Raw genomic sequence first — 26,030 nt, forward strand, 5'->3', positions numbered from 1 at the left:
TGAACAATTTTAATCATATATCATGTAACTAATGTATGCTAGACATTTGTTTTGTTACATAAATTTAATATATTTCTAGTCAACTGCTGATCAGGACAGCAGAAGGCAGACGGCGTTAATATCTAGCCTAACTGACAACAGCATTTCAGTAAAATGGTGGTCGGACTCTACCACACCATTTTACATGGTAGCATAAGTAAATCAGATGACCTCCTGTACTATGGAGACAATACAGTAGTAATTGGGATGAAAGTTTTAGCAGAAAGGACCTAAATTCCTGCATCCTTCAGATGTGTAACAAAATTTTGAAAAAGAGGTAAGTCATTATTTGTACATATTATGATAATAATCCGGCTTCAACCTATTTGAACGCCTCAACGGTGCTTGAGGGGGTGGTGAAGGTGGTTCATTTATAACAGGTGGGAGTGCTGCGGGTGGTCCATTTATTACGGGTGGGAGTGCAACTGGTGGTCCAGTTATAACAGGTGGAATAATGCAGGTGCTTCATTTAAAATAGGTGGGAGTGCTGCTGGTGGTCCATTTATTATGGGTGAGAGTGCTGTCGATGGTTCATTTATTACGGGTAGGAGTGTTGCTAGTGGTCCATTTATTACGGGTGGGATTGGTGTCGGTGATCCAATGATAACAGGTAGGAGTGGGGCAGGTGGCCCATTTATAACAGTTGTGGGGTTTTGCATTTTATTATACATCTGTCGATAGAATTGAAAAAAAAGCCCAACTCCTGTTGTAATCAGTACAAATATTGCATGCATCCAATTTACAATAATTAATTAACTTATATAAGAGAGGTTATAATTTAATAACCCTATGTGATGTTTATAATTATGATTGCTTTAATGAGAATAGAACACATTTAATTAGATCACTATGTTGAAATTAGCTCAATCTCATCAGTCCCCCCACTTTCCCTCATTCTTTCCAAAAAAGGCACACTGTCTTACATTTCTTCTCATGTACTGTCTCCTGCGCCTCTTCATCAATAACTGGATAACTTTCCAAGCTATAAATGCCACTGTTCCTAAATAATAAAATAAGTATTTCAAAAATCTGCCTTCAAAATACACTATGATCAATCATTTACGGTATACATGTACACTTGTCAGAGTATTGAAAGACCATTTTTAATCATCACTTTAATGATATATCCACAATTGATTTGTAAATATTTGTATTAACTTGTGAGTACATTTGTTTTTCAACATGTTGATCAAACTTGCATGTATTACCATGACATGAATGATAATAGAATAAATAACAGCAATTTAACAACTTACCAATGCAAGAAACCACAAACCACCCATCCAATACTGCTTGATTCTGCTTCCTAGAATAAAACATATATATTATTATTTTAATTTACAGAACTGAAATGGCCGACAACTTTTTAGACCAGCCCCATGAAATCAAGAAGTGGGGGTAGAGGAGGATGAGATGTTGGAAACTCAAAGTGAACAATCAGTAGATAAGATACAATCATCATGTACCTCAATTAAGGATGAACAATTTTAATCATGTATCATGTAACTAATGTATGCTAGACATTTGTTTTGTTACATAAATTTAATATATTTCTAGTCAACTGCTGATCAGGACAGCAGAAGGCAGACGGCGTTAATATCTAGCCTAACTGACAACAGCATTTCAGTAAAATGGTGGTCGGACTCTACCACACCATTTTACATGGTAGCATAAGTAAATCAGATGACCTCCTGTACTATGGAGACAATACAGTATTAATTGGGGTAAAAGTTTTGGCAGAAAGGACACAAAATACTTGCATCCTTCAGATGTGTAACAAAATTTTGAAAAAGAGGTAAGTCATTATTTGTACATATTATGGTAATAATCCGGCTTCAACCTATTTGAACGCCTCAATGGTGCTTGAGGGGTGGTGAAGGTGGTTCATTTATAACAGGTGGGAGTGCTGCGGGTGGTCCATTTATTACGGGTGGGATTGCTGCTGGTGGTCCAATAATAACAGGTAGAATGGTGCAGGTGCTTCATTTAAAATAGGTGGGAGTGCTGCTGGTGGTCCATTTATAACAGGTGGGAGTGCTGCGGGTGGTCCATTTATTACGGGTGGGATTGCTGCTGGTGGTCCAATTATAACAGGTGGAATGGTACAGGTGCTTCATTTAAAAATAGGTGGGAGTGCCGCTGGTGGTCCATTTATTATGGGTGGGAGTGCTGCCGATGGTCCATTTATTACGGGTAGGAGTGCTGTCAGTGGTCCATTTATTACGGGTGGGTTTGGTGCCGGTGGCCCACTGATAACAGGTAGGAGTGGTGCAGGTGGTCCATTAATAACAGTAGTGGGGTTTTGCATATCATCATACATCTGTCGATAGAGTTGAAAAATAAGCCCAACTCCTGTTGTAATCAGTACAAATATTGCATGCATCCAATAAACAATAATTAATTAACTTATATTAGAGAGGTAATAATTTAATAACCCTATGTGATGTTTCTAATTATGATTGCTTTAATGAGAATAGAACACATTTAATTAGATCACTATGGTGAAATTAGCTCAATATCTTCAATCCCCCCACTTTCCCTCATTCTTTCCGAAAAGGCACGATGTCTTGCATTTCTTCTCATGTGCTGTCTCCTGTGCCTCTTCATCAATAACTTGATAACTTTCCAAGCTGTAAATGCCACTGTTCCGAAATAATAAAATAAGTATTTCAAAAATCTGCCTTAAAAATACACTATAGTCAATTATTAACGGTATACATGTACACTTGTCAGAGTATTAAGAACAGTGAAAGAACATTTTTAATCATCACTTTAGTGATATGTCCATAATTGATTTGTAAATATTTGTATTAACTGGTGAGCACATTTGTTTTTCAACATGTTGATCAAACTTGCATGTATTACCATGACATAATGATAATAGAATACATAACAGCAAATTAACAACTTACCAATGCAAGAAACCACAAACCACCCATCCAATACTGCTTGATTCTGCTTCCTAGAATAAAACAAATATATTATTATTTTAATTTACAGAACTGAAATGGCCGACAACTTTTTGGACCAGCCCCCATGGAATCAAGAAGTGGGGGTAGAGGAGGGTGAGATGTTGGAAACTCAAAGTGAACAATCTGTAGATAAGGTACAATCATCATGTACCTCAATTAAGGATGAACAATTTTAATCATATATCATGTAAATAATGTATGCTAGAGACTTGTTTTGTTTTATATATAAATTTAATATATTTCTAGTCAATTGCTGATCAGGACAGCAGAAGGCAGATGGCGTTAATATCTAGCCTAACTGACAACAGCAATTTCAGTAAACTGGCGGTCGGACTCTACCACACCATTTTACATAGGTAAATCAGAGGACCTCATGAACTATGGAGACAATACAGTATTAATTGGGATGAAAATTTTGGCAGAAAGGACACAAAATACTTGCATCCTTCAGATGTGTAACAAAATTTTGAAAAAGAGGTAAGTCATTATTTGTACATATTATGATAATAATCCGGCTTCAACCTATTTCAACGCCTCAATGGTGCTTAAGGGGGTGGTGAAGGTGGTTCATTTATAACAGATGGGAGTGCTGCGGGTGGTCCATTTATTACGGATGGAAGTGCTGCTTGTGGTCCATTTATGACAGGTGGGAGTGGTGCAGGTGCTTCATTTAAAATATGTGGGAGTACTGCTGGTGGTTCATTTGTTATGGATGAGAGTGCTGCCGGTGGTCCATTTATTACGGTGGAAGTGCTGCCAGTGGTCCAATGATAACAGGGAGGAGTGGTGCAGGTAGTTCATTTATATCAATAGTGGGGTTTTGCATATCGTCATACATCTGTGGAAAGAATTGAAAAATAAGCCCCACTCCTGTTATAATCAGTACAAATATTGCATGCATCCAATCTACAATAATAAATTAACTTATATCAGAGAGGTAATAATTTAAAAACCCTATGTGATGTTTCTAATTATGATTGCTTTAATGAGAATAGAACACATTTAATTAAATCATTAAGGTGAAGTTAGCTCAATCTCCTCAATCCCCCTACTTTCCCTTATTCTTTCCGAAAAGGCGCGCTGTCTTACATTTCTCCTCATATACTGTCTCCTGCGCCTCTTCATCAATAACTTGACATTTTCCCAAGTTATAAATGCTAAAAGTATTTCAAAAATCTGCCTTAAAAATACTCTATAATCAATCATTTACGGTATACATGTACACTTGTCAGAGTATTAAGAACAGTGAAAAAACATTGTTAATCATCACCTTAGTGAAATGTCCATAATTATTTTGTAAATATTTGTATAAACATCTTTTTAAACATACTGATCAAACTTGCATGTATTATCATGATTACAATGACACGAATGATAATAGAATAAATAACAGCAAATTAACAACTTGCCAATGCAAGAAACCACGAACCCAACCACCCATCAAATACTACTCGATTCTGCTTCCTAGAATAAAAAAAAATATATTATTATTTTATTTTACAGAACTGAAATGGCCAACAACTTTTTGGACCAGCCTCCATGGAATCACGAAGTGGGGTGGAGGAGGATGAGATGTTGGAAATTCACAGTGAACAATCTGTAGATACCCTACCCCTGCCATATTCAGATCACATTTTTGCTTATAAACAGATAAAACTTTACTTCTTTAAAATGAATCTCTTCATGAAAGTCTCAAGCGAATTGGAAAAGATGCCCAATCTGAGATGGGTGGATTGTAGGCAGATTCCATGGCTCTTCTGTACCGTGGATCTGGACAGTAGAAGGCAGATGGCATTACTATCTAGCCTAACTGACAACACCAATTTCAGTAAAATGGTGGTCGGACTCTACCACACCATTTTACATGGTAGCATAAGAAATCAGAGGACCTCCTGTACTATGGAGACAATACAGTTTAAATTGGGATGAAAGTTTCGGCAGAAAGGACACAAAATACTTGCATCCTTCAGATGTGTAACAAAATTTTGAAAAAGGGGTAAGTTATTATTTTTACATATTTTGCAAATTATCAACTTACCAATGCAAGAAACCACGAACCCAACCACCCATCCAATACTGCTTGGTTCTGCTTCCTAGAATAAAGCAATATTTTATTATTTTTTTTTAATTTACAGAACTGGAATGGCCGACAACTTTTTGGACCAGCCCCCATGGAATCACGAAGTGGGGGTGGAGGAGGATGAGATGTTGGAAATTCACAGTGAACAATCTGTAGATGAGGTACAATAACCATGTACCTCAATTAAGGATGAACAATCATACCCCGGTATATCATCTTTAAAAACACTTAGGTTTGTTTAAAAACAAATTAATTGAATGATGTATGATTACAAATGAGACAATTGTTTGTCATTCCATGTAGAGTGTATGTCAATGTTGAGATATCTATATGCCAAAGTATGATCTCCAACAAAACTCATTAGTTGCAAAGCAAAGCATTGGATGTTTCAAAATATTGTATTACTTTTAACATACATCATGTATACATACCACAGTTGTGGACTCCATTGGTGGTGTGGTGGGCACATGTTTAACTCTGTTCCTGTTGTTGTCCTACTCTTTACATTTGGAGTTGCCAGTCTAGATGTCGTCGTCCTACTCTTTACATTTGGGGTTAAATGTCTAGATGTCGTCGTCCTACTCTTTACATTTGGGGTTAAATGTCTAGATGTCGTCGTCCTACTCTTTACATTTGGGGTTAAATGTCTAGATGTCGTCGTCCTACTCTTTACATTTGGGGTTAAATGTCTAGATGTCGTCGTCCTACTCTTTACATTTGGGGTTAAATGTCTAGATGTCGTCGTCCTACTCTTTAAATTTGGGGTTAAATGTCTAGATGTCGTCGTCCTACTCTTTACATTTGGGGTTAAATGTCTAGATGTCGTCGTCCTACTCTTTACATTTGGGGTTAAATGTCTAGATGTCGTCGTCCTACTCTTTACATTTGGGGTTAAATGTCTAGATGTCGTCGTCCTACTCTTTACATTTGGGGTTGAAGGTCTAGAAGTTGTTGCAGTAAAAGATGCAGTTGAAGTAGGTGAAAAGTGAGTTGTTTATCAGTTGAGATGGTTGAAGATTCATCAGAATTCTGTGAAACCAAAAAGCTATGATAAGCCTTTGGTGGGATATGGAGCATGAATAAAACATGATTGTTTTTGTAGAAAAGTCTCGATCTTGTCAATAAAGGAGGCTTTTTTATATTAGTAACACAATGCTACATTGAATCTTTCAAAACTATACAGATATCAATAAGAGGTGATATGAGTGCCAATGGGACAACTTGTAACTCTATCTAAATCCCCTTCGTTGGAAAAACCAAAGGATATATACTCGTTACACTGAAACAAATGAGTGCAAATTCATGTGAAAATCTTTCACATTTCAGTGTACTGTTCCAAATGTCTGTGTCCTTAAATGTGCATCTCACTGACTGACAACTGATGCCTCCTCCAAAAATTTCAATGACAACTTCTCTGTAGAAAACAGCATCATTCTCTCGTAAGCAAAAGCAGTTAGTTTTAGAATACAGTGTAATCAGACACCTGAGTATTCCAACATCCTGCATTACAACAACGTCAACGAAGAGAAAAGATATCTCTGCTGACCTGTCAAATGTTATTTTCTTGATCTTCTCTTTTACACCTTCATAAGTGTAAAGCCCATCTCCTCGAAACTTGCAATTGTACTCTTCCAACACAAAATCAATCACATTATACTTCTTGTCACAATCCTGTACTTCAAAACGACACGCAACACCACCAAACATAAACAAAAAGCAACAAATTTGGAACACAACAAAAGTAGCCATATTTCGTACAGTCGTAAGGATGATAGAGTTAGCTCCCATACGCTAAACGGTTAATGTGATCACTGTTCAAAGGGGAACAATTGTTGAAGTATGTACAGTGTGGTCGTCGTGAAACTAACTTTTAAAAACTTTACGTTGAAAATACGGTACAGTCATCGTGAAAAGTGTATTTGAACAGATTTTGGAAAATATATATGATAATAATTATGATCAGTATATTTAAACACTGCTTGTTACCACATTATTTAGTGTTGAAACTCACGTTAATAACTTCAATTGTTGTTTTGTATGTTAAGGGGGATATATTCATTCAATTATACCCGATATATTCTGAATAGCATGTCATGTAACAACAATGAAATACATTTGTGTACTTCTAAATTTAAGTGAATCATTGGGTTGTTGGACACACTGAGAACTCATCAACCATTTGACTTCTGTGGTTTACTAGTTTTCACTGAGCGGTTAACCAACACCATAAACAATGCACTATGAATTATATTGGTTGATTAATTGTTGGTTGCTTAACGTCCAGTGGCAAATATTTCATGCATATTCAGGACGAGAACAAATTCACAATAAATACAATTGGTAGGTTGATATAATAGAGGCAATCTGGGATGATGGTCAGGAAAATTTGGACTGCCACTGGAAAATGAGGGAATATTGGATAGGAACAGAAATTTTGCCTTGCAACAGGCCACCTACGGACCCCTCAAAAGAGTTGCAAGGGTTCTTAACGTGCAAAGAGCGTGGCACACTCTTTACACGAGGCATCGGATTCAACGTCCCCCTTCTGACCGGACGTGACTCCAAACTTGATACCGTAGATCCCGCACAGCCAAACGGACGCCCCACTTCGGCAAGCGTTTTACTGCCGGTCGGGAGAAGACCAAGTGACCATATTTCTATACCCCAGTCACCCTTGGGGATTCTATGAATTGTAAAGGTCTTAAAAGTCAGAACACTAGATATTGAGAAAACATTTCTCAAAACTTTGATAAGGAGCATGTCTATCATTATATAGATATTCATTGAGCATACTTATAAAATCTGGAAAAAAGCACCACAAACCTCGATCATATTTTCTCAAATTTCAAAGCGTGATTAACTGATAATCAGAAGCATCTAACATACACTCGGTTGATAAAATTGGTCAATCTTTTGGTTTTCATTGAGCACTTTGTCTCGGAAGAGGTGATAAAATCAGAAAAAAGAAAATTCGTCACATGCATTTATACCATTTACTCAAATTTACAGCAGAGTGATTAAATGATAATCAAAAGCATCTACCATTAACTCGGTTGATAAAACTATCTTATCTTTGGTTTTCATCGAACATTTCGTCTCTCAAGTATTGATAAAATCAAAGAAAGCAAACTCGCCACACACCAAGACTATATTTCTGAAAATCTCAAAATCATCTGAACTCAAATTGATTGATAAAACTAAATTATCTTTTGGTTTTCATGGAGCATTTTGTCCTGCCAGTGGCGGTACAATCGGAAAAATCAATCCCATCACGCAAATTGATTGTATTTTCTAAAAATAATAACCAGATCAAGTGATAATCGAAAGCAGCTAAGCTCATATTGATTAACAAAACGTACTTATCTTTTTTTCTATCGAGCACTTTGTCCAAAACCACTAGAAGGTGGTCTGCTTTTCTATGACTATAATCACCTAGCGAATCAAAGAAAGGATATAAATATGACTACATATTCACTTTACGAAAACAATTTGAATCAACAGAACCAGAATTATGAACCAATACGCATTCTGCAAAAAGAACAGCATGAAGGGGAATGTAGAGATGAGAACCATGTTTGGTAGAAACATGGGTCTTGTTTCGACAAAAGTCAACGAATACTAGTATGTCAACTTGTACAACAATAACCCGCGCAACCCAGGCAGGTGTTCCCTAGGTTATAATGAATTTATTGAGATGACCGCAATGCGTAATGTGTTGGAGCAGCTACATTCACAATTAGAGGTAAGTTGTGTATTTTGTTAAGGTGTATTATGGTACTGCTTAAAGGTACTTCTTTTTTTATCTCTAACTTTTTAGTTATTTTTTTTCGAACAACTGGTGTGATGTTTTTATTTTAATTTTTGAGCAACGCAACGACAAAAGGAACAGATGTTCACCCCACCAACACCCACATTGCCACACCAATAGTAACACCAGAGGGGGAAAGACAGCACGACGCGGTCAGGGACGAACCTCAACCGAAGAGACAGACTGTTACAACAGAGGGAAATTTTAACCCCTAGAATTTTTTCAACATTTGCAGCAGTTTGAGGGAAAATAGTTGTTTTTATATGTAGTATAAAGACAACACAAAGACCAATAGACAATATACTTCTTTATAAATGTTTTAACAATAGATCGAACAATATGTTTTTCACATTTGATATTCTAAAATGTTCATATGAAAAACTGTTAATTGAGTTTTTCCAGAACCTGTTATCGTCAAAGTTACATTAAACAACTTCTCGAACATTATTAATGTATTAAGTACAATTTTCACTTTGTTTTAAATCCATATCATTTATTGTGATCTAGTTATCAACTATACATTGTTTATAATGAATATGTCGTATTTGTTTATCAATAGCGCATTTGGCAACCCCCTTTGCAGTCCGCTTTCCCTTTTCTAATAACCCTCCACCATTCTTAGTGTCATATATTAGACTATACATCTTTGGACGTAAACCTATAATTTTTTTGATTGGAACTCCTAAAATTACCAAAACATTCATCTTAATAACATAGTAACAAGTAATACACTGTTCTTAGAATTTTTATATGAAATCAAAGGAGTTGCAAATGTTTATGGAAATGTTTTAATATGAATTTATTGTTCAATAGCAATATTCTAGAAGAAAAAAAATGATACATAAAAAATAAATATATCAGCCATTTCATTTTACCGGTTAGTTTTTGTATGTAGTGAAATACAATTGGTCACTTAGTAGATAATTTGATGTATCAAAGTAGTTCAAGAAACTATTCATATCATCATACACATCATCTGTTTATATCATAACATCGGTGAAAAGAAGATTTAGGTTTGTACCATATTTCTTCTGCATAACGTTGTAATGAAAATCATACATGATTATTTTTGAAAGTTCTAAAAACGACACTTCCTACATAAACAGGTTTGTTTAGTAGTAGTTTACTTCTCCTAGTCTGAAGTAATAATAAAAAAATAGAACATAAAAAGACGCGCAATAAGATATCAATTAAAATAGATATGTTTGTTCTCAACACTGATTTGAAATCTCTCAACTGAGATCGGGAAACATACTTTCTTAGACTGGCGTCATTGTTTACAAGTATTAAATGTACTCTTGTTCGCAAGTTCTCCGTTGTTCGCAAGTTTTAAGTGTACTCTTTTTCGCAATTTCTTCATAGTTAACAAGTTTTAAGTGTACTCTTTTTCGCAAAATCTTCATTGTTTTCAAATTGTTAGAGTACTCTTTTTCGTAAGTTCTACATTGTTTACAAGTTTAAAGTGTACTCGTTTACGCAAGTTCTTACTTGTTTACAAGTTTTAAATGTACTCTTTTTCGCAAGTTCTCCATTGTTTACAAGTTTTAAGTGTAATCTTTTTCGCAAGTTTTTCATTGTTTACAAGTTTTAAGTGTACAATTATTATATATACATTTTTCAAAAGCATTTATCATGTATTATGTTGCTTGTCACTTGTGTACTATGTTTGCATTTTAATCCGTCAGGGTTCAGTGTTTCTTGCATCAATAAAGTTATATATTGTTAAAATTTGATGTTGATTTATGTATGCCTTCAACCCGTATGGGTAGAATGTGCGTTTATAGCATAGGTTCAGATTATCTTATGTTATACGTCATCTAATGATATGCAGATGTTGATAGTTATTCTTATCTCTGATTACCCGGATGTTGCGGACAAACATCTACAGCATTACTGTTTACAATGGCTAGCAGTAATGCGTATCAATATGTTAAACTTAAAGAAAAAGATGTACCTAGAGCTCAATTAATTTATCCAGAAGTAGAAAATCATTCCAATGTGCAATTAAAAAGATGGTTATTATGTAGAGGTCTTACAACAACTGGAAACAAATCAATTTTAATTAAAAGGCATTTACTTAAATTCATTTTCCCTTTGTTTCAATACATATTTACACATGGAAAACAACTGAACGTGCATAATTTCTCCAAAATGAAACAAAAGCAAAAAAATATATTTGAATTTTAATTCTTCCATAAAAAATAATAAGCTATGAAATGAATGTTTAATTAATATCATAGACTTTAATTATACGGTTAATTGCACATTTCAATAATTCATTTTTTTTTGTTGGGAGAAAAACATATAAATAATTGATCATGAATGAAAAAAGTGCAATAGATAAATGAATACTTTTTCCTTAAATAGAGTAAAAGACTGTATTGGATCAAAGAGAGATGTTATAAATGTTGGAGTAGATTATGGAAAATGGTATGACTTGAATCTTCAAGGTGTCAAAGACGGTGAAAGTTTGCAATCCACATCAAACCCACAAGTCCCTCATTTAGTAGTGTGAAATTTTTTTCCCTCAATCGATCTCTCAAATCACTTCAATGAAGGGCATATCCATCATTACATCAGTGAGAGTGTACCGTTTGTAGGACAAAAACAGACCCCAAAAAGGTGACTGAATCTTCATACATAGGAGAAAAGAAAAAGAAAGTGGACAAAATTATTGAATTTGATCTACGTCCTCCTTCACTGAAAACTGATGACAACTCATCTAAAGAAGAAAATGTTTTCCTTTACAATTTACAATCTCATAATTGTGGAACAACTATGTGGTCCACTGTGCTTACTTACAATTATGAAGACTATGAAATGAATATTGACACAAAATTGTATCTGGAGAAGAGTATAGCATACAACTGTAGTGTATTAATGCATGTGGGAAATAAGTTAGTCCGCAAGTGAGATAGATTAATCAGTATGTAGATAAGGTAATCTATAAATAGAACAAACAAATAATCTGATCCTATTCAATAAACATAATACAATTTGTTATGAAAGGGTGGCCGATTTAATATACTTTTTACAGCTTAGTGGCAAACTTAAAAATTTACCCTTCCTGAAATGTTAAACTGGGTGGACTCTTTAATATTCAAATAGAGATCACATGTACACGTCCATTCTCGTCGGCATGTTTAACACAGCTGTATTTCAACAAAACAAGTGGTAGTACTTAACGACCTTAGCTGGCTATACAGCCCTTGCACGGTTGGTTAAATTACAATAGAAACCTTACAATATGGACGGTGTAAGCATACTAAAGATGACAATAATTATCTTGTTTGTTTGTGTGGTGGTTGAAGGTGGTGGTTGTGTAATTTATTGAGAGCCAGTTTTACAGATTTTACAGATTTTTACAGACTTGATAGTGTTTTAATGTGAACTTTTATTTCCTGTATTGCCAATGAGAACCCTGAATGATGTTTTAGCAAAGTGAAAATACATTTACTGCCATTTCTCGAAAGAAAATGAGATACACGAGACAAAGAAATAGCCGATTCATAGTCGCCATCTTGGTTTTATGAAGAAATTTTAAAGAAGTTTTTAATTAACAGTCCTTTTACCTTTTAAACATAGAACACTTTTAATATATAGTGAACAGTTTTAAGAAAGACAATTGTTTTATTTAAACATTTTTTCCAAATCACTGTTTTTGAGTAGATACAACCAACAGTAAATTCAAAATGTCGAGAAGGTCAAGTAGAGAATTAGTTCCAACTAAAATATATACACCCAGCAAGAGTATTCAAACTACTAAGAATTATGTATTAAATGAGAAAAGAACTTTGAATAAAATTAAGGAAGCTGCAAATAGAGACATTGATATTCAAGCAACTTTGAAAAGGGGGAATTTAATCATACAGTTTTCATCGGCTGCATTTTTGCAATTCAATACATGCTTCGACCAGTATTTTAGCTCAAACCAAAGTTTAAAACTAACAGTACATGAAAGGTTCGATTTATCAAAGAAATTATCTGAGAGGTCAATTTCATTTGCTGACGTTAGTAATCCGTCAAAGCAATTATATAGGGTGAACATTTTTAATACAACATGTCGTATTGAAGTGAATGGGAAACAATTTATGTCATTCATAGATGAATTTTCTAAAATTGCATCGCATATGAGTAATGATGTAGACTATAAACATCTCAACACCAAAATTAAAGAGCAATGTGATTTTTTATTATCATCAATTAATAACGGTCATAATCCGTCAGTTGTAGTGGATAATACAAAGATTAGTCAATCTAAAGCTGTTACAAATGCTGCCGCTGGTAGTAATGACATTAAGGACCCTAAAGTATGCCCTAAATGTACTAGAAATTGCTTATCTAGAAGTGTCTGGTGTAATAGGGGTGAACATTGGATACACTATAATTGCGAAAAACTAAAAAGTGAAATGATTAACATTTTAGAGAATAATTCTGATACAAACCATTATATATGTTCAATTTGTGATATAGACTCCATAGATGATAAGCAAGTATTATCTGTGAATTCTCCCACTCATACTCAAGTATGTGATAGTATCAACTTACCTTTGGTCAACATGATTAATGAAGAATCTTTTTTAGAAGGAAATGGAATAGAATCCGATACTTCAGTAAAACATATAGATAAAGATCAAGTAATACCCAAAGTAACTTTTGCTCAATCTCTTTTATTGGAGGAATTTCCAAGGTCTTGTGCCTTATGTTTAGAGTTGTTAAATACTGATGAACAAATTTGTGAATTCTGTGATCAATCTTATCACATAAAATGTATGGGAAAAGAAAATAAAATATGTCTAGGATGTGAAGCAACACATAGTCAAAATTCTGAAAATTTGCATTTGAATATTGAAACTTCAGTAAAGAAGGTTAATTCACCTCGTCCAACTTTAGTCTGTGTAGACAAAAACATTACTGATAAATCTAAAGAAAATCAAGATAAGGATAATGAAAATAGTGTGTTGAAACAGAAAGAATTGCGTCAATTAGAACTAAAATTAAAGAAAAAAGAAGAAAGTCTGAAATTAAAAGAGTTGTCAGTGAATGAAAAACTTAAAGAGAAAACCAAGCTTCTTGATTATCTTCACCAAATTGAAGCCCGAAATTTAGAGTTAGAACAAACCATAAAAACAATGAATAGGAAAATTATTATATTGGAAGAAAATCAAAATAACTCTTCCCTGCGTAATGAAAAATCAGAATCTGGAAATTTAAATAGTCATAGGGATAATAGTGAAGATTTACTGGTACAAGTAAGGAATAAAGTCACAAAATTTATTGTGGACAAGATTGAAAATGAATTGGATAAATTATCTGACAATATTACTGAAAGCAATGATAAATTAAAGGATACACAAAATCATGTTTATCAACAAAATGTGAAAGATAACTCAGAAAATCAATATTCTCAACATAATTGGGATTACCAAAATTATTATCATCAATATCCATATTATTATGATCATCACAACTCATATTATATAAATAATTATGGAACTGTAAATGAGAGTCATAGTGATTCAGAAAGTAGATGTGATTATGAAAATCAATGGTTTCAAGATACGTCTCCGGACAATACTCAAACTGTTACTCATTCGAATCTTATTGATGTATTAGCGTCAGACAACCAAGTAAGGACAAATTGTGATTCACAAAGTAATCAACCTAGGGACTATTTGGGACAAAATTTATATTTCCAAAGTAATAACATTGCCAAAACTTTACATGGAAATAATTTTTTATGGAAAACAAGCCTCAGTGTCCAACCGACATAATGGAACAATTAAATCATGAAAGTAGAGAGGATGATAAAAAGAAAGAACTTAATATTTTAACTTTTAATTGTAAAAATATACAAACATGTGGTATGTTTTTTGATGAACTTTTTAAATCAACAGATATATTTTTAATTCAAGAACATTGGCTGTTTAATTTTCAACTGAATTTACTTAATGAACTTCATCAAAATATTTGTGGAATTGGAAAAGCGGTCGATGATAAAGATCCAATAAATCCAACCAATTTACCTCGTGGTTATGGGGGAACAGGAATTTTATGGAGAAAAGACCTTGACAATTTTATTAATCCGTTAGATATTGGAAACGATAGAATTTGCTGTGTTGAACTTTTAGGATCTTCAAAGCTACTCCTAGTATCTGTTTACTTACCATGTAAAGGAACACCATCTGACTCATTAGAATTTTATAACTGTATAGACCAACTACATGAAATCGTTCAAAGTTATAGCGACTCTCACTCTATTATAATTGGTGGCGATTTTAACGAAAATATTTTAAGTAAAATAGATACGAGAAGAAACAAATATTTAGTAGACTTTTTGAATGAAAATAGTTTATATACTGAAGAAAATGGTATTACTTTTGTAAATTGTAGTGGTAAAGGAACTTCAACTATTGACTTTTTACTTTTTAAACAAGATTTTAAAGAGAATGTGATCAGTATGGAAACAATGGACAATGTAGCTACTAACGTGTCTGATCATTTTCCTGTTAAAGCAAAATTGAAATATATCATCAATGCTAAAGAAAAACTGAAATGTTCAAATTCAAATATTCTACCCTCTGGAAAAACTCCATGGAAAAAAATAGATAAAGACGCATATAAAACTTTAGTTGAAAATGGATTAGATAATTTTTCATCATCTTTAGAAAATAAATATGAAGTGGATATTGCTTTTCAAAATATGAACAGTTTACTCTTCAATTCAGCAAAAAGTTGTTGTCCAACTCCTCGAAAAAGATATAGAAAACCAAAATTAAAAGTAATGAATGAAGATATTTCTGGCGCAATTGCAATGAAAAAAAAGGCTTTTTATCAATGGAAGATTAATGGGCGGTCGGAAGATCCAAGGAATGAACTTTATATTCAGAAAAAAGAGACAACTTATAATTTACGTAAACACTGTCGCAAGGCAGTTGCGATGAATAGAATCGATGAAAGAGAAAAAATAATGGAAGCAAATATCAAAAACAAAAATTCATTTTATAGACTTATTAAAAAACAGAGGGGAAGATTAAGTAATCATATAGATGAACTATCTGTAGGAGACACAGTGTATAGTACAGAAAACAACATTTTAAGTGGATGGAAACATCATTTTGAAAATTTAACAAAAAATTCTATTCATGAACATTTTGATAACAAATATCAACAAAAGATCGAACAAGAATATATTGATATAATTGACATTTGTAGAGCTATGTTTCAGCACCAAAGTATTACTGAAAATGAAATAGTAGAAGCTTTGAAGTTATTAAATTTAAATAAATCACCAGATATATTTGGAGTTTCAACTGAAAACTTATTATATGGAGGACAATCTCTTATTTATCACCTTAAAGAACTCTTGGATAGTACTTTTAGACTTTGTTATATACCAGACGAACAGAAATTAGGGATAGTAATTCCGCTCTTTAAGAATAAAGGAAGTTGTAAAGACAGTAAAAATTATCGTGGAATAACAATTACTCCAACATTATCCAAACTCATTGAGGCTGTTTTAAAGATCAGAATTAATCCTGACATTATAAAATATCAAAATCCATTACAACGTGGCTTTACTAAAAGAACAGCACCATTAAACTGCTCTTTTATTATAGAAGAATATCACAAGGAATGTATCGAGTTAAATGATCAAATAATAATAACTATGCTTGATGCAAAATCTGCATTCGATGCTGTTAAACATGCTGGGCTTATCAGAAGATTATATCAAATGAAAATTCCGGAACAATCAATTTTAATTATTGATAATCTATATAAAAATGCTGTTTCTTGTGTTAAATGGAATAATCAAATATCGGACACTTTTAGAATAGAACAAGGCGTAAGACAAGGAGGGACTCTTAGTGCAGACTTGTACAAAATCTATATAAATACACTTTTAGACATTTTAGCTGATTCAGGATATGGAGGCAAAATTGGATCTATTTCTTGTTGTGCTCCTACTTGCGCAGATGATTTAGCCATTCTTAGTAACTGTCCGTATGAAACGCAAATTTTAATTGATATGGCCTTTGATTTTAGTAAACGTGAGGCATACTTACTACAACCAGCAAAAAGTTGTGTTATACAGTCTAAATCACGTCACCATGAGAAAGTAAATGAAAATTTTTGGAATTTAGGCAATTCTGTTCTTCCAACTTCTAATAAAGCAACACATATAGGAATATGTCGTACAGACGATGATTCATGTAAAGCAACAATAGATGAGAATTTAAAGAAAGCAAGAAGGACACTATATAGTTTAATGGGGGTTGGACTTTATGGCGAAAATGGACTAGATCCACAAACTTCAATGTCAATAATGAATACTTATATTATACCGATAATGTTTTATGGATTGGAAATAGTAATCCCTAGAGGAAGATGTTTAGAAACTTTAAATATCCAATTTAAGAAGTTCTTGAAACAATTGTTATCTTTACCAAAAACAGTAGCAGATCCTGCTATATATATGATTTCTGGGATGTTACCTGTAGAAGCTCAAATAGATGTAAAAATTTTAACTTTTTATGGAAATATTACTAGACAAGGAAAAAATTCTATTGAATGGCAACTAGCGGAAAGGCAATTAAATGTTAAATCTATTAATAGTAATAGTTGGTTTAGTTTACTGAGGAAAATATTTTTGAAATATGAACTTAATGATCCTGCACAATACTTAGTTAATCCAATTAGTAAATACCAATGGAAAAGGGAAATAACTTCCAAAGTTCAAAAATTCTGGATTGAGAAGATACTGAATCAAGCAAAACTTTATACCAGTTTAAGATACTTATCGTTGATATATAAACCAGGACAATGTCATCCTATTGCAAATACAAATACTATGAATTCAAGGGAAATTATTAGAATTCCTACAAAATTGAAAATAGCTACTGGGAGTTACATTCTGCAAACAGTTAGAGCCAAGTTTAAAAGTAATACAGAACTGTCTATATGCAAACTGTGTAATGAAACAGAAGAAACTTTACCACATTTCTTATTAACGTGTAAAAGTTTAGAAGATATCAGAAAACCAATTTTGGAAGATTTAATTAATTCCTGTAGTGAAGAACTAGCTGCCTTTAATATGAAAGGTGAACATTTTGACATTTTACAACTGATCATAGATCCCTTTAATTACATGACAATGTTAAGAAATGAAAAAGTTTTTAAAGTGATACAGAACATTATAGATCCAAAATGTAGGCGATTATGTTACAATCTCCATTGTGAAAGATATAGACTGTTGCAATTAGATGATATAAAGAAAAAGAAAAGAAAGTAACATTTTATGAATCCTAAGTGTCAATTGGTTGTCTACTCTTAAACAGTGATATCTTTAGATAAATATTTTTAGATTTTAAAATATTTAATGATTTGATGATATTGACATTAAGTCCAATTTTATCGTCAAGAATATGATGAACAATGTAAATAGTGTATAGTGATATTGGTGGAAGATATTTTTATTCATGATGTGAAAAACCAATACTCGGAAGAGGTGTGCCTACATTGGCAGAATATATATTACAGATTACAGATTACAGAATAATATTTTGTAGTGTTAATGATCTGACAAAAGAATTCTCAAGCCGGTAAATAAAAAAAGAATATTGACGTTTATAGTATCAAATAAATACAGCAATTTAATCACTGTTTCTACAAATGTAATTGTTAAACAGATCAATATTAATATATCATTAATTTTAAAACTCTTTTAGATTGGGAAATGTACGGTATTACATTAAAGGACGGTTTTGGAAAACCTTAGGTGACAAAAGAATTGGGATAATGGAAAAAATTATTGACGTTGTTTGTTTTCTAATAATTGCAGTTATACCAGGTAATATGGTTTAGATTTAGTTTATCGTGTATATCTTCTGCAAGGACAATACAGATCATGCTAGTGACAGAAATTTTTAACGACCTTCACTGGCTCTAAAATCCTTGCACAGTCGGTCAGTTTCGACGTAAATTGAACAAAAGTTTCCATAAAGCAAGTACGGTTTAAGAAGACCGATAGTGACAAATATATTTTTCTTATGTTACGAGAATGATTTTTGGAGACCGATTGCTATGATTGAAGGTATATTACAATATTAAAGAAGACTCTACAGGGATTATGTCATTGTCTGATATGTTGATGTTTGTCATGTTTTTGAAGTAAGTTCGTTAAATACAAAACCCATTGCAACAAAAAATATGATAACGGAAATTTGAAAAATGACATTGACGCTCTCTGTATCCAAGAAACAATTATTCGTCGTCAATAAGTCCAATATCTAATCACCATTTGATCACTCAAGCTTAAATATGTTGTGTTCAAATAATAATTATTGCCTTGAAGTTGAACCGGATTCCTCCTGATTGACAACATTAAGATTCTGAAATGTACAGACTCAATCTTTGACATGTCATTATTTTCTAATCTATGTCCACAATTTTAAGTTAAACTGAAGACAATCTATAAAAATTGTAACAACAACATATCACATTTCATAAGGTACTTGGACAGTTATGTAAATATTTTCTCATTAAATGTCGATATTCACTTTGTGATACGTTTACAATTTGTCTGCACATTATTGTGAATGCTTAAATGATGTTATGATATGTGATTAGTCGGATTTCTGTAAGATCCCCTCAAAATATCTTGTGTTGTCGAACAAGGAGTTGATTACACTATGTTTATAGTCACTACTTATTTTTGTACAGCCCGTCTGTCTGGAGGAACCTTTTTCCTTTTCAAACTTAGCTTTTGACTTTAATAACTAATCTCCATCAAACTTGTCTGACACTATCGCCAATACTTTTCCGCCTAACATTACTAAGAAATCTACCTGCAATTAAGACGTTAATTTCTATAATATGTTTTCATTCATAATGCAGACTAATGTACTTGCAATGAGCAAATCATCAGCCTTAAATATTTTAAAAACATGTCCGTCATCTACCAGGATATGAACATCTGATAAAATGTTAACCTTTTATTCTCGTGGTGACCTGCTGTTATATTCCAAGGTTAATTGTAAAACATTCGCATAAAACCACCTTTAAATTAAAATGTTGAAATGTCTGGGAATATCACTCCACAGTTTTAGATGTTAGTGTGTCTGGTTTCTAACCTGGAAAACACGAGTCATTTCTGCCTATTCCGAGGGCTGAAAATGCGTAACGTAAGCATTTAATCTCCATTGTTTTACCCTGTCTACCTTGCCTCCTATTATACCATAACAACTCACACTGTCTTGAGCTAAATTGCAGTCTTGTGATATCGTAGGCCACACCAATTTGATTCCTTGTTCGACGGACCCGCCCGCACCTATTTTTTTCACAACAGAATTGTTTTATTTTTTTATATTCCCGCTTCCCGCATCCGGAAATGTAATCATGTCCATTTCCCGCACCGTTGTTTTTGTAAATATTATAAAAAGATATCAACATTTGTTTTAAAATAACAGTCTAACCTGTATATAACGACTTTAAACATAAAATCACCATACCACAAGGTGTAAATATCTGTGAGAATAGTTGCTTCAGCATGAAACCTATTTATCCAAAGAGGGAGTGCTCCGTTGTAAATTTATAACAGCGCGGAAATACCTGTAAAGAACAAACAATTGGTTTCTTTCCCCCTGACTTATATTCCCTATCAAACCATGTTCGCTGTTAGAATAAAGTACGAAGATCTTCTGAAGGATTTGCCTTCAACTGCAATTATATTGTATGCTGGCGAAACAAAACTATCTATAGCCACTGCATGTTTATGCACCTGTCCTGATTGATTCAGAGGCCTGTCGTCCAGTCAATCTAGCATACATATGACCCTAACCTGAAAGTAATTGCAACAGAAGATTTTTAAGTTTTAATCTTTAGCATTATACCCCAAATATACACAGAAAAAAGTCCCATAAAATATTACTTGAGGAAGACTAAAAAAATCACCATTTAAAATTCCTATGGAGATTTGCATTGAAAAGGGAGATAACTCTTGCAAAAAAAGGCAGAAATATCAATAAAAGTTGATACAAAATTATAACTTTACCGCTTCTATTCACCACAATGTATTGATTCTTGAGTTTTTAGCTGTCTTTAAAGTATAACAAACAACTCTAAAGGTGTTTTCATATATTTTATCAAGATATAAATTCAATAAATGGTCAACTAATAAATTAAGAAATCCAGATTTTCAACATGTCATTTAAAGAAACTCAAATTTAATAAAAATAATTAAGCATGTATTCTTCTTTTTGTGGTTTAAAGTTTCTTTAGATAAGTAAGTTGCTGAAACAATATAATATACAGATATAAACAATACCAAATTTTCACATGATTTTTTCAAAATGGTTACAAAGCTTCAAATTTGCAATTTCTTTAATGAAAAATGCACGAAAAAAATAAAACTACCCATAACACTTCGGTTTTGTACATTTCATGAGCAGAAGCTTATATAATTTAGTCATATTCAAACTTACAACCCCATTAAAGAATCATACTTTATATAAATTTCAAGAAAAACAACCAAAAACTGCCCAAAAAAGACTCATTTTTGCAAGAGTTATCTCCCCTTCCAATGTTAATTTCCATAGGAAATCAAAAATGCTGATTTTGAGTTTTCCTCAAGTTAGATTTTTTGGGACTTTTTCTTGTGTATATAAAGGACATAATAGTATAGATTAGAACTAAAACATTTTCTGTTGCAATTAGTTTGAGGTTAAATCTTAGTTTGACTGGACTATATCGTTTGTTGATGTTGTTCATAATTTGGGATTTTCCTGTTTGGATATATATATAAATTAGACCGTTGATTTTTCCTGTTCGAATTGTGTACGCTAATAATTTTGGGGTCCTTTATAGCTTGCTGTTTGGTCTGTATCAAAGCCCTGTGTAAAAGGGCGTACTTCGACCTGTGTTTATTATTATCAGGTTGACAAATGAACAACCCTCCCTCAGATAAGGGATCAATTTATTGATGTAGAAAAGAAAACAGAAATACCAAGGATTTGTCTAGTTCTTCTTTACAAAACCTTTGAAAACTTAGAATTTTGTACTCAAAAAGAGGAGAGTTGCATCATATATTAAACAACTTTTTCTAAAAGAGGGGTCCACTTATTTTGAATAATATTAAATTGTTAATACCCCCTTCACATACACGAATGTTTCTTACGAATGCTAACGAATCACCAAAATTTACAAGATTCGTGAAACTTTAACGAATCTTTTGCGAATAAACCACTTTTACGAGTGATTTGCGAGTGCTTTACGATTGGTTACGATTTACTAAGAATGAATGCGATGCTTTTACGATAACAGTAGACGATTCATTGCGAATAGATACGAGCAATTAACGAATGCATACGAGTGTTTTGCGAGCACAATACGAATGGTAACGATCTGATCCAAGTTTTTACGATTGGTTAACGAATAGTTTACGATAGCCCACGAACATTTGCGATTGAGTTACGAGTGTTTTACGAATGTTTATTATTTTTGCAATGGGAAATGCATGCACTCATATAGATAGTAGGCCATACAGTCTCATTTATTATCCATGTAAACATTCGGAGTAACAAGACATGTCTTACGAGAGAAATAAATTATTACTCTTCCATAACTTCCTTCGACTTCTTCTTCCACTGGCACAGAGGGCAGAGGAAGAAAATCAACAACTGTTTCCTCTTTGTTTTAGGAGGAGGAGGAGGCGGACTCAACGTAGATTTTGGTGCAGGCCATGGCTCATCAGAAGAACTTTGTTTGGACAATATGACCAACTCCTGCATGAGCTTAACCGGGAAGATGCGTCTGGTTACAGAAACTTTTTAAGAGTTGATGCAGACTTGTTTGGGGAGATACTTGACAGAATTACCCCTGCAATCAGAAAAAGCTCTACCTCTTTCAGGTAAGTACTTCAACTTTCAAGCAAAATAAAACAGAAATGTACATTAAGAATAATAGTTAGTTTTATTTTGTATGCTGACTATATCATATGAATATCCGACGGTGCCGAAGGACGGGGCTTGGATTTTCCGCATGATATAGTCAGTTTAGAAAACCATACTAACTGTTTTTTCAGAAATTCATATCTAAGTAAAAAGGTCAGCAAAACAATCTTTTAAAAAAATTTCCTTAAGCACTTTGCTTCTAAATAATTCAATTTAATACAAAGTGAACAAAGTACGTGTTAGTAACGCCCCAAATAACGTTCGTATTCATATGGAAGTGGGTATATTAAACTGTCTTGTCTTTTGTTATTCTAATGTATGACACATTTCCAGTTTACCTTTTATGCGACAAAAAATATTCTTTTAATTGCATTGTAAGTTTAGATAAATATTTCTCGTTACAGGGAACCACTTGAACCAGGACTGAAGTTAGCCGTTACACTCAGACATTTGGCTACCGGTTCCACGTATGCTGATCTTATGTATGCCTTTCGTGTTGCCCGGAACTCCATATCACTCTTTGTGCCTAAAGTCTGCGAAGCAATTTACTTAGCATACAAAGATGAAGTCATGCCGGATGAGATTACGACGGAAGATTGGATGCGTATAGCATCTGACTTTGAAAGAATATGGAACCTCCCACACGCTTGTGGTGCTTTGGATGGGAAGCACATTAGAATAAGAAAACCGCCTAACTCGGGGTCGTTATTTTTTAACTACAAACATTTCTTCTCTACAGTGATGATGGCTCTAGTTGATGCAGATTATAAGTTTATTTGGCTGAGTGTGGGCTCATACGGAAGTGCATCTGATAGCCAGATATTTAGGGACTCGGAACTACGACCAATGTTAGAAGATGGAACTTTGGATCTTCCGCCTCCCTCCCCTCTTCCAAATGGTGAAACAGATATTCCTTATTTTCTTATTGGCGATGACGCATTTCCTCTCCGATCATGGATGATGAAACCCTATTCAAGAAAACGTTTAGACCACGATGAGCGCATCTTTAACTATAGGTTGTCCCGTGCACGTAGAATTGTGGAGAATGCTTTTGGCATTCTTGCCATGAGATTTCAGATTTTGATTGGAACTATGCAACAACTGCCAGAAACAGTAGATTTAATCGTACTGTCTTGTACTACTCTTCATAACTTACTTCGGATAAGGAAACGTGCTGATCTACAACTGTTTGCTGACGAAGAAGACAACAATCATAATTTAATAGAGGGACAATGGCGACAAGGTGCGCAACTTACCGACGGAGACCCAGGGTATCAGAGAAATTTTGGTAACGCTGCTGGAATTGATCAAAGGAACTATCTTAAAAATTACTTCAACTCGGAAGCAGGCGCCGTAGATTGGCAAGAGAACATGATTTGACTGGTTCAGAAACATTGATTGTTTTGAATGCATCAGTATTGTGTTAATTGATGTAATGTTTAAAAATAAAAATTTAGATATAGATAGGACTATAAAAAATCTCAGAATGATGTTCTATCATAATGAATAATTCACTCCAACTTTGTTTGACATACACTTTATAATACAAATTTGTTGCAATACTAGTACTTGGAATGGTATTTAAGGGATAGAATATGAGTGAAGACGGGGAATGTGTCAAAGAGGCAACGACCCAACACGCGCAAAAAAGAATAGGTTGAGTTTAAACACAAACTTTGATAAGCATCAATAAATGAGTTTCAGAATGATTTTGACATTTAAGCTAAACGACGGTTGTCACACTTGAAGCAGGAGCTGCTAACCCTTCCAGGGTACTTGAGTTCACCACATTTTGTTTTTGTTTGGGGTCCATGTTGCTTTGTTTTTAGTTTTTGTTATGTTGTTATTTGTGTTGCCTGTTGTGTATTTGCCATGGCATTGTCTTCTTTGTGGTTTATGATTATTGATTGCTCCTTAGTGTGTTCGAATTTGATTTACAACTAAATGTACATTGAAAAGGGCACAGGCGCCAAGTAATGGCAAAAGATTCCGTTTGCATATTACACTTTTCAGCGATGTCATTTTTTATTGGTTTTGTTTAAAAATTTTGGTTCCTAAAATAAACAACATAAACAAATGTGGATTAACCTATTTCTTTTCATTCTCAAAAAAAGCTACAAATTTTCTACAATCTACAAATAGTTATACATTTAAAGGTTCTCTATTCAAGATTTTCCTAAATCTTTTCTAAATGAAAATAAACAGTCATTCACGTCGAAGATCTATATGAAAGGTGTTTCTGGGTTTATTGTCTCATAAGCATCCGTCAGTACTGATGTTGTATCTGTCGCAGTTGATTCAATAGCACTTGGTGTCTGACTTGTAGTGTGAGTTGAGTATACTGTCTGTTGCTGTTGACCCATTAAGATAGGTTGCAAGTTAGTCGGTTGCAGTTCTGCCCATTGGTATCGACCATATTGTTGAAGGACGTCAGCTGGCGGATTCGAAGCTGCTAAGTTGCGTGCAATGATATAGTCGCGATCAGTAGACATTTGTTGCGGCTGACGATGCCTGAACGACATGGATGATGTTGTCGGTCTAATTGAAGGCCTGTTATTTCCTACTGCAGTTTGCTGTTGAGGTTGTAATTGGGTAAATTGAGGTAATGTTTGGCGATTTACTTGCTGGGAAGGGTCTGTGAATGTAGATGAAAGCTGGGATGGCTGTATAAAATCATCCCTTGGCGGTTGTTGTGTTTGACGCTGTTCCTGTTTAGACTGTTTAACATACTCCATTGCCTTGAAGATAGTTTCATTCGTAAAATCCTCCAGACAGGAAGGGGTCATCTTTGCCATTAGCGTACTAAGGAAATCGCAGGTCTTCTCTATGTCACTCTTTGGGACTGCTAACTGCTGAGAAACTTTTTCTAGGCAGTCATATATCTTTGTTGTAGTTGACGATGTTGTCACTGACTGTGGTGTACTTTCCATGGTCGTTATTGATGGAACTGATGACTCACTGCAGTCTGAGTACCGGTCAGGTTTCTTGATCTGTGACCCCTTGGTTCCTCTTGCCTGACAGACAAAGGGTTTTACAAACTCGAATTTCTCCAACAACCAGCTAGTTCTAGATGTTAGCAAACCATCTCCAACACCGGCTCCGGATCGTGTGGTGTTTTCTCTTTTCTTTACTTCTTTCACATACGTGGTTCTTAAGGACGTATACCATCTTTGAAGATCACC

General features: G+C 33.7%; 1 protein-coding gene across 1 annotated transcript; it reads left to right on the forward strand.

The window, feature by feature from the left end:
* The first annotated feature begins 22,405 nt into the window (after window positions 1-22,405).
* On the forward strand, window positions 22,406-24,310 carry LOC134719037 (uncharacterized). The gene is made up of 2 exons (XM_063581965.1): window positions 22,406-22,805; window positions 23,253-24,310. Exons 1-2 carry the CDS (start codon window positions 22,483-22,485, stop codon window positions 24,226-24,228), a joined length of 1,299 nt encoding a protein of 432 aa, XP_063438035.1. The 5' UTR covers window positions 22,406-22,482; the 3' UTR covers window positions 24,229-24,310.
* The last annotated feature ends 1,720 nt before the right edge of the window (window positions 24,311-26,030 follow it).

This window comes from Mytilus trossulus, chromosome 5 (assembly GCF_036588685.1).
Source record: "Mytilus trossulus isolate FHL-02 chromosome 5, PNRI_Mtr1.1.1.hap1, whole genome shotgun sequence".
NCBI classification, from domain to species: domain Eukaryota; kingdom Metazoa; phylum Mollusca; class Bivalvia; order Mytilida; family Mytilidae; genus Mytilus; species Mytilus trossulus.